At 41.0% G+C, this 11624-nt stretch overlaps 3 protein-coding genes across 3 annotated transcripts in view; 2 read left to right on the top strand and 1 right to left on the bottom strand.

Moving 5' to 3' along the window:
- LOC104807054 (65-kDa microtubule-associated protein 5) overlaps positions 1 to 4506 on the top strand; it is a 5722-nt gene extending 1216 nt beyond the window's left edge. Inside the window, exons 3-12 of the mRNA XM_010532165.2 lie at positions 1 to 139; positions 355 to 600; positions 694 to 909; positions 1484 to 1636; positions 1752 to 1911; positions 2447 to 2598; positions 3018 to 3105; positions 3777 to 3850; positions 3944 to 4018; positions 4189 to 4506. Of these exons, the coding sequence (XP_010530467.1) occupies positions 1 to 139; positions 355 to 600; positions 694 to 909; positions 1484 to 1636; positions 1752 to 1911; positions 2447 to 2598; positions 3018 to 3105; positions 3777 to 3850; positions 3944 to 4018; positions 4189 to 4422 (1537 nt within the window). The 3' untranslated portion in view covers positions 4423 to 4506. The remainder of the gene's footprint in view (positions 140 to 354; positions 601 to 693; positions 910 to 1483; positions 1637 to 1751; positions 1912 to 2446; positions 2599 to 3017; positions 3106 to 3776; positions 3851 to 3943; positions 4019 to 4188) is intronic.
- A 91-nt stretch (positions 4507 to 4597) lies between these two features.
- Positions 4598 to 6343, bottom strand: LOC104807053 (pentatricopeptide repeat-containing protein At4g21065-like). Its single transcript, XM_010532164.2, has one exon. The coding sequence runs from the start codon at positions 6308 to 6310 to the stop codon at positions 4613 to 4615; it is 1698 nt and encodes a 565-aa protein (XP_010530466.1). The 5' UTR covers positions 6311 to 6343; the 3' UTR covers positions 4598 to 4612.
- A 1225-nt stretch (positions 6344 to 7568) lies between these two features.
- On the top strand, positions 7569 to 9055 carry LOC104807052. Its single transcript, XM_010532163.1, has 2 exons — positions 7569 to 8818; positions 8965 to 9055. Exons 1-2 carry the CDS (start codon positions 7666 to 7668, stop codon positions 9009 to 9011), a joined length of 1200 nt encoding a protein of 399 aa, XP_010530465.1. The 5' UTR covers positions 7569 to 7665; the 3' UTR covers positions 9012 to 9055.
- Positions 9056 to 11624: the final 2569 nt, after the last annotated feature.

The raw sequence follows: 11624 nt of genomic DNA, 5'->3' as shown, positions 1-11624 counted from the left end.
GGAATGCCTTCATATCTACCGCAGAAAGGTTGAGGAAACTAGGAAGTATAAAGCTGATTTGCAGCGGCTGTTAGCCGAATCTGAAGCTGAAATCGCCAACCTCACATCTTCCCTTGGTGAACAAGTTTTGTTTTCAAGGGTATGATACTCGTGGTGTCTCTGCATCATTGTTTCCACGGTTTATAATTTTATGATAGTTATTTTCTTAGTTGGAGATTGATGTGCATAAGATTTTACTAATGTTTGCCACTTCATATGGTGGTACATCTCTTGTCTAAACAGCATCTGGCAGTCTAGTCTGTCTTGGAGAGTATACGTGTTTCCATATGTTCTAATTTCTATCTATTTGAGCAGGCAAAAGGAACTTTGAAGGAGCAGATATCCACTACAAAACCTGTATTAGAGGATTTGCAGTTGAAGAAGGATCAAAGATTCCGAGAATTTACTGAAACATTAACCAAAATTATGAGGATTTCTTGTGACATAGCTGGGAGTGATTATACAGTCTCTTCGATTGATCCAAAAGTCGGCGAGAGTGATTTGACTCTTAGAAAGTTGGAGGAGTATAAAGCACACTTGCACGATCTTCAGAATGAGAAGGTTTGCTTTTATATAAATCTGTAATTCAATGTTATTAACATTTTATCTTATTACAACCTTAAGTTGAACCTATAATCTCTGTGTCATTTTCAGGCTCTTCGTCTTCAAAAGGTGAATGCATATATCAGTTCTATCCATGACTTGTCAGTTGTGATGTCTTTTGATTTCTCGAAGGCAGTGAGTGATGTCCACGTAAGCTTGGCTGATTTTGCAAAGATTAATTCGAGGAGCATCAGTAATGATACTCTGGCTAGATTAACAAACCTTCTAGAGTCTCTAAAGCAAGAGAAACAAAAGAGGCTCCAAAAGGTAATATAAGAATGCAATTTAAATTTCTTCAATCCAAATGATTTTTCACACCACCTCTTGAGATTCTTGGTATTAAGAGCGAATTCATGTGTTGCCTTATATTTTGATTTGCTGTATGAGTTGAACCAAAAAAGGAGAGAATATGTTCTCATACCTTTTTCCGTGCGGCTACCTTATCAGAGATTGTCCACTATGTAGCACGCATATTTTAGAGACCTGAACTTGTGTTTAAGTTCATTTTCTATGGACTTATTATATGTCTGAACAACAGTAAAGGCCTCTAGCCATCTTAGAAGTTTTGGAAAATAATTTCTCATGGATGCTATACATATATTGGCCGCTTTAAGATTCAGAATTAGGAAATTCCTTTTCATTCATTTCGGCACATTTAGCTTCTAGATGCTTTTCCTATTAGTACTCTTTGGATAGTGCTATCTGATGTATGTCTCTTGACTCTCTTCATTTTGGTTCTGATAGGTGATTCTTTGGCATTCATGAATTTACCGTTTGTTGCCAAAATCAGAAGCTGAACGCTATCAAGTAATATGTCTCTTGAAATTATTATTTGCTTCAGATTAAAGGTTTGGGAGAAACAATGCAAGAGCTGTGGAATCTGATGGACACACCTCTTGATGAAAGGAGAGGATTTGATCATGTCACTAGATTTACTTCTGCAGATGATGATATTTTGGAGAAAGGATGTCTTGGTCTGGATGTCATGGAGCAGGTAATGCAATCATTATTTCAATTAAAACATGGCACTACCCTTAGTTCCCTACTCCAAGACTGATCTAAGCCGGAAAGTGTTCTCACATATGCTAAATATAATCTTTAAATCACAGGCTGAAGTGGAAGTTGGGAGATTGAATGCCCTGAAATCCAGCAAGATGAAGGAGTTGGTACTCAAGAGGCAGAGTGAACTGGAAGAAATTTACAGAGGGGTCCGTCTGGACATAGATACTGATGCCGCAAGGCAGACGCTTGTCAGCATGATAGAATCTGGTATTGTGGAACTCCTTCTTGAATAGGTTGACTCATAGATTGTGCTAAAATTTGGTCTTGTTGATTATAGATTTTTTTTCAGGTCTTTCTACGTTGATTCTTTCCTTCCTTTATAGAATGTTGACTTCTGGTTTTTTCAAAGCAAATAAGATAATTCATGACCTGTGTTTCTCTCGGTTAGTCTCTGTCCCTGTGGCATGTATGTATGGTTCCATGTGTTGTTCTGTGTTTGTTTCTCTTTTGCCTTTTCTTCTGCTGTTCCTTCGAGCTACCATTGAGTAAATTTATCCCTCTGTTGTTTTTTGTTCAGATTTACCTAAATTAGTGCATTTTCTTATATCATTACCAGAATAAGATAAATGTGGAGTAGGATGCTTCTTGATTCCTCTTTACTAGGCTCTGGGCAGAGTTCCACTACTCTGTCCTTCATCCAATAAATTGTGCATTGTTTAGAAGTTAGTCGGTAGTACAATGCACAATTTATTGAACAAAATTCTCTTTATCTGCTGAACAATGATTTACTGTGGCTTCACAGGTGATGTAGATCTCTCCGATATTCTTAAGAGCATAGATGGACAAATTGAAAAGGCGAAAGAGGAAGCTTTATGCAGGAAGGAGATCTTGGACAAAGTTGAGAAATGGAGACACGCATCAGAGGAGGAAAAATGGCTTGATGAATATGAAAAGGTGAGTACCCAAATCAGTATACTTTAGAAGCTTTCTTAATAAAGATATGTATACACAAGGTTTAGACGTGGAGCTTCGAGCTGAAATGCATAGCTGAGCATAAACCTCAAAACAACATAGATATATTGAGTTTGTTGCAGGAATCTTTGAATTGATTCCCTTTTACATTTTGGGCGTTCTGTCTTTAGTTGAAACAAATTCAGAGTGAAGCTTACATATCTTCGAAAATACATAATTCTATTTGAATGCCCGATATGTTTGTGGATACAAACTAAACACCTGATTTTATTTCTCTGCTACATTAACGGAAAGCATAGTAAATCTTTAAAGTAGTATTTGTGCTAATGTTTAGAGTGCCAAACTGCCAATAGGTAAATCTACTTACTATTAAACAGTATCTTTCCTGTGTTGTCTTCAAGGATGAAAATCGCTTCAGCGCTGTAAGAGGAGCGCACAAAAATTTAAAACGTGCGGAGAAAGCCAGGAGCCTTATGAACAAAACCCCTTGTGAGCCCAGATGTGTTCTTTATGCTTTCATTATTTGCTTAAAATATTTAGGCTTAACTTCATATATCGCATTCTGCATTCTGTTTTTAAACCTTTAGCAGTCTAGTCCTATTGATGTCTTTATTGTTTTGTAAATCTGATTTCTTTAGTTGATACGATTGTAATCTAAGTGCACAATATCCTCTGGCATGCTTTTAGAATCTCATGTATCCCTGTTTTAAAATTTGATCGACCAGGCATTCGAAGATTTAATCATTAGCTTCAGCCAAACAGGCGATGACTTGTAGTTTTGTAGAGGTTTATTATGATTGATGCACAAGTTGATTATTAGAAGATTTGCTCATTCATCCTTTAAGATTTATTGTATTTAAGATTTGCTCTATCATTAACTTCAAACCGTTGTCTTTAAGATTTTCTCATTCATCCTCCTCTAACGTTTTCCCCCTTGATGCTGTCCCATGGTTTAGCGGTTTTAGTTAAGATTGGAAAGTCTTTTTCAGGTTTAGAAGTATGGGTTTAGGTTGAACAAGAGAAAGGAAAATAAAGCATTGTATGTTTCTATCTTCGTTTCTGTAAAATACTATCCGCCGGCTGGAGAAATTTTGTTGTAAACTGATCAGTCAAGGACATGACATCAGCTGATTGAGTTGTTTTGTGTTTTCTGTCATGAGGGATGATTGAAAATCTGACTGCCAAAGTGAAAGCCTGGGAAGTTGAACGCGGAGTCCCCTTCTTATATGATAAGGTAACAATTGCAGGACCATTTTCTTCGGTCATTGTACTCAATTAGGTTTATGGCCGATCCAGCTTAATTAGGTTTACGCCTTTGTTTTTCCAGTGTCCGCTCATGCAATCACTAGAGGAATACGCTGTTTTACGAGCTCAAAGAGAAGAGGAAAAACGTCTATTGCGGGTATATGCTCCTTGAAACTTGGTGTAATCATTATGCTACTAAAACAAATGATAAACCACTTAGATCTCGTGTTTTACCAATAAATTTGCTTGTGACGTTTGGAATCTCCATGGACCATGAGACCTTGAGCTTTAAAGTTTCATACAAAGGTGTTCTTGTTTGCGTAACAGGAACAGAAACGGATACAAGGACAACTCGCTATGGAGAAAGAAGCATTGTACGGTTCGAGATCTGCCAAAAAGAAGCCGTTGGGCCAAAGTCTTAACTCGGAAAATGTGACCAGAACTCCAATTGGAAGACGGGCAAGTCGTCCTGGACTTTCGGGTGGCAAAGAACGGATAGAAAGTGGCAGAGCCAACGTTCCAATACCCTTGAACTTTGTTGCTCTTCAGAAGGATGAGTGATTCTCCATAGGAATTTAGGGTTTAGGATGCTACATGTTCTCGAACCTCGTCACTTGTTTGAATCTAGGTATATTACTACTTCTACTCTCTTTTTTGCTTCCATAGTTGTAGGAATTACAGCTGAAAACAATAAAACAACATTGGGAAAAAGAAAAAAAAAAAGAAATGGCTAATCGGTTGTTTAAATGTGTCACCAATAGTCCTTACAAGAACAAGCTCCCTCTTTAAAATGGTGGAACCGATTCCGATCTCGGATTATGATCTCCACACCAAATTTACAAGAAACGTGCTTCATGAAACAATGGCAGTCGTGGCAAATGCGCAGATTCTTCATGATCCTCATCGTTTTTCGATTTCTGAAACTAAGAAGCCAAAATGCTACTGCCAACTTCTCACTGTGTAAACTAATAGAATTCTCCTTCTCTTCCTCCTCGATGTCGTGAAAGACATTAGTTGTACCCAAAGAATACCCGTCTGCCCTGACACTATCAATAATTGAAACCAGAAATTCTTTTATCTCCTTTGACAATGGATGAGAATCATCTCCGGATACAAACTTGTGAAACTCCTGATCCACGATGAGCACACTATAGCCCGGGTCTTTGCTTATTCTCTTGTCCCTCATCAAAGTCCTAACATTTGCCTTCTCGTTCCACTGACCTAATCCACCATATGCATTTGACAAAAGCACATAATCACCTTCGTGATCAGGGTCTAGCTCCTGAATCCTCCCTTTTACTTTCTCAGCTAAGTCAAGACGGTTATGCGTTACACACGCACCCAAGAGAATTCTCCATATCACTGCATTCGGCCTAACGGGCATTTTCGAAACAAAGTCAAGGGCTTCGTGTAGTGAACCCGCGCGCCCTAACAAGTCAACCATACATCCATAATGTTCGAGCATTGGTTCCATGTTGTAGTCGTCTCTAATACTGTTCCACACCTTCCAACCATCGTCAACGAGACCACTATGACTACAACCAACCAAAACCGCACGCAACATTACATGATCAGGTCGCAACCCAGTTTTCTTCATCTCGTAGAATACCTTTAAAGCCTCCTTACCCCGTCCATGGACCGCAAGCCCGTTAATTAACGCAGTCCACGTAGCTATGTTTCGCTGAGACATTTCGTCGAACACTTTAATAGATTCGTCAACTGAACCACATCTGGAGTACATATCGATCAAAGCAGTTCCTAGAGGCACGGAGAGTTTGAAACCATTTCTACGAATGTAGCCTTCAACCCATTTCCCTAACTCCAGTGACCCTAGGCTTGAAATTGCAACCACAACGCTAAGCATCGTCACCTCGTCGGGTTTCAAATTTTCCACCAATTGCATCTGTTGAAAGCATTGGAGAGCTTCAGTCCAAAACCCATTATTCACGAAGCAGGAAATTATCGTCGACCACGAAACTAAGTCTTTGTCAGGCATTTCGTCAAACAGCTTGAGCGCAGATTCCACATAACCACAACACCCATAAACATTGACCAACGCGTTGCATACATAGACAAAATCGCAGAACCCAATCTTGAGAATAAGCGCATGGAGTTCATAACCGAGATGTGCACGTGCACAGACTTTTAGGACAGATGGAAAGGTGTAGTGATCCGGACGGACACCATTCGAGATCATGCGAGAGAAGAAGGACAGGGCTTGAGAAGCAGAGGAAGGATAGTGTGAGTGTGATTTGATGATCCCATTGTAATTGAACGTGTCGGGTGAAGGTATGAGCTCGAAGACATCACGTGCGTGAGAAGCAATGGTGGAGTCGCCGGCGGCAGCGCATTCCCGACAGCAGAGGCCAAAGAGACGGCGGAGGAAGAGAGGGTCGGCGTCAAGACCGACTTTGACGAGTCGTGCATGGAATTTTCGGGCATTGTTCATTGTCCCTTAGAACTGTGAGAGACCCACGACAAAGCCACGAAATCTTGAGATACATACGTGAGGGTCAAAAATACCAAACCTGCTGGTATTTCTAGTTTCGATTTGGTATTTTCCGGTTTATTAAATTGGGTCAGGTAATATTTCTTCGGTTTAAGAAATATGCACCAAACAATAACCGAAGGTTCGGTTCTGATTGGTTCCTCCACAATTTTTTTTAAAATTTCGATTTAGAGTTGGTTTGGACGCGATAAATTCGATTCTAAAATATTGTATTCGAATTATATCAGAGATATTTCACTAAATTATCCGTGTATAAGTTTTTGGTGTTCCGATGTTCGGGTAAACTCGGGCATATACGTAATTAATTCTCGGTCGAAAATTATCAAGTAATTGATGGGTGGTCATAACTAGTCAACGATATTTCATAGGTTTGCCGATGAATTTCAAATATTTGATAACATATGTTATTTCACAGTTTTTCCCACCAATCAAATACATTATTCGATATAAATGGATTATACTAAACTATATAAAAATTTTAGATTGTATTGATCGTGGGAAAATATTTGATAGCATATACTATTTCAAAGGAATATACTTTTTATAAGAAAATTCCTTCTACTAAAAGATTTACAATAGGGAAGAAACTATTTCAAAGGATTTAGTCAATCGTGGGAAACTATTGAGAAGTATGAAGATATGTCATCAAAAGATTTCCGGCGATAATTTCTAATGTGGAACGAGTAAATCATCCACTTTGATATTTTATTGAACAAAATGATGATATTGATCCTCCATTTATCAAGACTTTTGACTTTTTAGAAGTATTATGATCATCCAAAAAAATGGTTTCAGTTTTATCAAATGAACGATTTAAAAACCTATGATTTTTATCGTTCGGACTTTTCAATTCGAGAATGTAAAACCTGTTAACGGGGATATTCTTGAAAATCACAAATAAAAGTAACTTGAAAAAAAAGGAAGTAACTTGAAATTTTTTAACGAAATGATTTAAACAAATGTTTTGTTAGTATATTGATATATTATTATTATCTATTACAATTATTTTCCTAAAATTATGTCACTAATTATACTTAATTTCCTCCATGTTTTCCTCCATGTTTTCCTCCATGTCTCTTCCATGTTTTCTTCCATGTTTTATGTCATTATATCTTTTATGCATTGTATATATGTGAGATGTAATCCTCATCATAAATTCATTCAATCACATTTTTATAAACCAAATTCTATCATGGTATCAAGAGCTTAAGTCAAAAGACATTTTTTTTTCTCCTTCGAAACTTTTTTTTTTCTCCTTCGGCTATTACGCACGTCGTCGATCTTCTCTTTACGCTATGGCCTCTTCCGACTCTCCTTCTAGCTCTGCCGGTCTCCCGAGCGACACGGTCACGATCTTTGACTCCGACAATCCGAGCTCGACGTTGATTAACGTCAATGTTTCGAATGTTTCGAAACTCACGGCCATGAACTACTTGACATGGAGTATTCAACTTCGTGCCTTACTCCAAGGATACAATCTCGAAGACTTCCTCGATGCGGCCAAAGTGCCGGCTACCACTATCATCACCAACAATGTACTATCTCCTAACCCGACCTATAAGTCGTGGTTTCGTCAGGACCGTCTTGTTTTCTCGGCTCTCCTCGGTGCGATCTCAAGTCCCTGTCAAGCTCTCATAGTATCGACCACCTCTGCCGCAGATGCATGGGCTACTCTAGCCCAAACTTATGGCCGATCTAGCCGTGGCCACATCAAACAACTCAAAGACCAGATGCGGCGCCATACAAAAGGCACCAAAACCGTCAATGACTACATGAACTTCTTCAAGATTAAAGCGGACGAGCTTGCACTTCTCGGCAAACCTATGGATCATGAGGATCTCATTGATCTAATTCTCGCTGGCCTCGGTGATGAGTACAAGACTATCAAAGACGTCGTACATGCTCGAGACACTCCGATCTCATTTGTCGAGTTACATGAGAAACTGTTGAGTCTTGATGTCGACCTTGCTGCCATACATCTCTCAGATCCTCCTATTTCGGCTTATGCAACACAACATACCTCTCGATCTTGGCGCCCTCCCACTGGTTTTGGTCCCCAACCTTCATCAATGCCCCGACCTTCTCTTGCTCAGGGTTCTCGCTCAACTCAATCCCGATCTCAACCATGGCGTACACAGTCTCGAGGATACCTCGGAAAATGCCAACTCTGCGGTGTTCAAGGGCATAGTGCCCGAACATGCCGCCTGCTTCCTCCTTCGGTTGCCCGCTCTCCTGCCGACTCCAGTCCACCTCATACCACTGGTCCTTGGAAACCATTGGCTCAGACTGCAACTGTCTCCCCCTCTCAACCATCATCTTGGTTGCTCGACTCGGGAGCCTCACATCATGTCACTACCGACCTTGCTAATTTATCTCTCCATTCACCCTACCAAGGAGGAGATGAAGTTATCATTGGCAACGGCTCCGGACTTGCCATAACACACACTGGTTCCTCGTCTCTTCCCTCTAACTCTCGTCGTCTTAATCTTCAAAACGTCCTTTGTGTTCCTACCATGCATAAGAACCTCATCTCCATTCATCAACTTTGTTATTCTAACAATGTTTCGGTGGAATTCTTTTCTCGTTTCTTTCAGGTGAAGGATCTCAACACGGGGGCACCGCTGTTAACCGGGCCCCTTAATGGCGGTGTGTATGAATGGCCGACTATCCATTCCTCGTCTGTATCCTCCAATAAGCCCTCAGCTCTTGCTCTTTCGAGTGTCAAGACCTCTCTCTCTGAGTGGCACTCTAGATTAGGTCATCCGTCTAAAGACGTTTTAAACTCTATTATTTCACGTTTTTCTCTTCCATTGTCCTCTTTGTCGAGTCGTCCATTGTCTTGTGAGTCTTGTTTTATTATTAAAAGTCATAAACGTCCTTTTTCTACTTCCACGCTTACCTCATCTCGACCTCTTGAACTTTTATACTCGGACGTATGGACTTCGCCCGTCACCTCTTTTGACGGGTACAAGTATTATGTTATTTTTGTTGATCATTTTACCCGATATACATGGTTTTACCCTATGCGGCACAAATCTCATGTTTCGACTATTTTTCCAAAGTTTAAATCTCTTGTTGAAAATCGCTTTCAAACAAAAATTGTCACTCTTTATTCGGATAATGGTGGAGAATATATTGCACTTCGAGATTTTCTTTCGTGTCATGGTATTTCGCATCTTACTTCTCCTCCCCACACACCCGAGCATAATGGTATTTCGGAACGTAAACATCGTCATGTTGTTGAAACCGGACTTACAATTTTATCTCAAGCATTCATCCCTTTGGACCTTTGGAACTTTGCTTTTCCAACGGCAGTCTATTTGATCAATCGTCTCCCTTCTTCGGTCCTTCACGGTCGTTCCCCTTTTGAGGTTCTTTTCGAGTCATCTCCAAACTATATTAAACTTCGTACCTTTGGTTGTCTTTGCTACCCGTGGCTTCGTCCTTATTCTAGTCATAAACTACAACCTCGATCGGCCCCTTGTGTCTTTGTGGGTTACTCTCTCACCCAAAGTGCTTTCCTTTGTTTGCATGTTGCCACTTCCCGTCTATATGTCTCTCGTCATGTTGAGTTTGTTGAGTCAGAATTTCCTTACTCTAGGCTTCTTTCAACCTCTCACTCTCCGGTTGACTCTTCTCCATTCCCATCTATCTCTCGGTCTTCCCTTGTTCCATGTCGGTCTGATCATTCTTACACATTGTCATCGCCTGAGCTGGTCTCCCGTGTTGTCCCGTCACCCACAAGGAACTCCTCCATACCTCTCACCTGCTCTTTGTCGCCTTTGCTACCTCCTCAACCTTCTCCGCACCTGATGCCTCATGACCCTCCTGATCCCATGCTTACCGAACCACCAACCCAAACTTTGCTCCCTGACTCACCTGTTCATACACTCACTGACCTACCACCACCTCTTGTTCCCCCACAAAACACTCACCCTATGGTTACTCGCTCCAAAAACAACATCACTAAACCGCACCCCAAGCTTAGTCTTACCTCTGCCCTTCATCCAACCCATGATGTGGAACCTACGTGTGTTTCGCAAGCTCTTAAGGATCCAAAGTGGCGTGATGCTATGGCTGAGGAGTTCAATGCCTTGCTTCGCAATGGCACTTGGACTCTTGTTCCGTCTCGATCGTCTTATAACGTGGTTGGTTGTAAGTGGGTTTTTCGTACTAAGCGACACTCTGATGGCTCTATTGATAGGTACAAAGCTCGTCTTGTGGCCAAGGGATTTCACCAACGGCCTGGGATTGATTACACAGACACATTCAGTCCTGTCATCAAACATGCCACTATCCGTGTTGTCTTGAGCATTGCGGTTTCCAAAGGTTGGGTTCTTCGCCAACTTGATGTCAATAATGCGTTCCTTCAAGGCACTCTTGACGATGATGTATACATGACTCAACCGCCAGGCTTCATCGACAAAGATCAGCCATCCTTCGTATGCAAGCTCCATAAAGCTCTTTACGGTCTCAAGCAAGCTCCTCGAGCGTGGTACAATGAACCTGGCCGGTTTCTCCTTGAGTGCGGGTTTATTAACTCCCTCTCTGATACCTCATTGTTCATTCTTACCCGTGATATTGTTACTATCTATGTTCTTGTGTACGTTGACGATATCATTATCACGGGTAGCCACTCGAAGGATGTGCAGAGCTTCATTGATGTCCTCGCTCGTCGGTTCTCTATCAAAGATCTCGGCTCATTATCATACTTTCTTGGCGTCGAAGTCAACCGCACATCAACCGGTGTTCTCCTCACTCAACAACGGTACATTTCTGACGTTCTTGCACGAACCGGAGAGTGAGAGGTTGAAAGAAGCCTAGAGTAAGGAAATTCTGACTCAACAAACTCAACATGACGAGAGACATATAGACGGGAAGTGGCAACATGCAAACAAAGGAAAGCACTTTGGGTGAGAGAGTAACCCACAAAGACACAAGGGGCCGATCGAGGTTGTAGTTTATGACTAGAATAAGGACGAAGCCACGGGTAGCAAAGACAACCAAATGTACGAAGTTTAATATAGTTTGGAGATGACTCGAAAAGAACCTCAAAAGGGGAACGACCGTGAAGGACCGAAGCCACGCTCGAGGAGCTTGCTTGAGACCGTAAAGAGCTTTATGGAGCTTGCATACGAAGGATGGCTGATCTTTGTCGATGAAGCCTGGCGGTTGAGTCATGTATACATCATCGTCAAGAGTGCCTTGAAGGAACGCATTATATATGCCGGTTATTTACTGCGATAATATTGGT

Source organism: Tarenaya hassleriana, unplaced genomic scaffold (assembly GCF_000463585.1).
Source record: "Tarenaya hassleriana unplaced genomic scaffold, ASM46358v1 Cleome120, whole genome shotgun sequence".
Taxonomy (NCBI): Eukaryota; Viridiplantae; Streptophyta; class Magnoliopsida; order Brassicales; family Cleomaceae; genus Tarenaya; species Tarenaya hassleriana.
This window is presented reverse-complemented; position numbering and strand designations above follow the sequence as displayed.

Bases quoted from the DNA above. Each gene is read 5' to 3' on its own strand.
- LOC104807053 (XM_010532164.2), bottom strand. From the start codon at position 6,310: ATGAACAATGCCCGAAAATTCCATGCACGACTCGTCAAAGTCGGTCTT.
- LOC104807052 (XM_010532163.1), top strand. From the start codon at position 7,666: ATGGCCTCTTCCGACTCTCCTTCTAGCTCTGCCGGTCTCCCGAGCGAC. The intron at 8,819-8,964 runs GTTCCTCGTCTC...CGTTTCTTTCAG, and splicing joins ACTTGCCATAACACACACTG to GTGAAGGATCTCAACACGGG.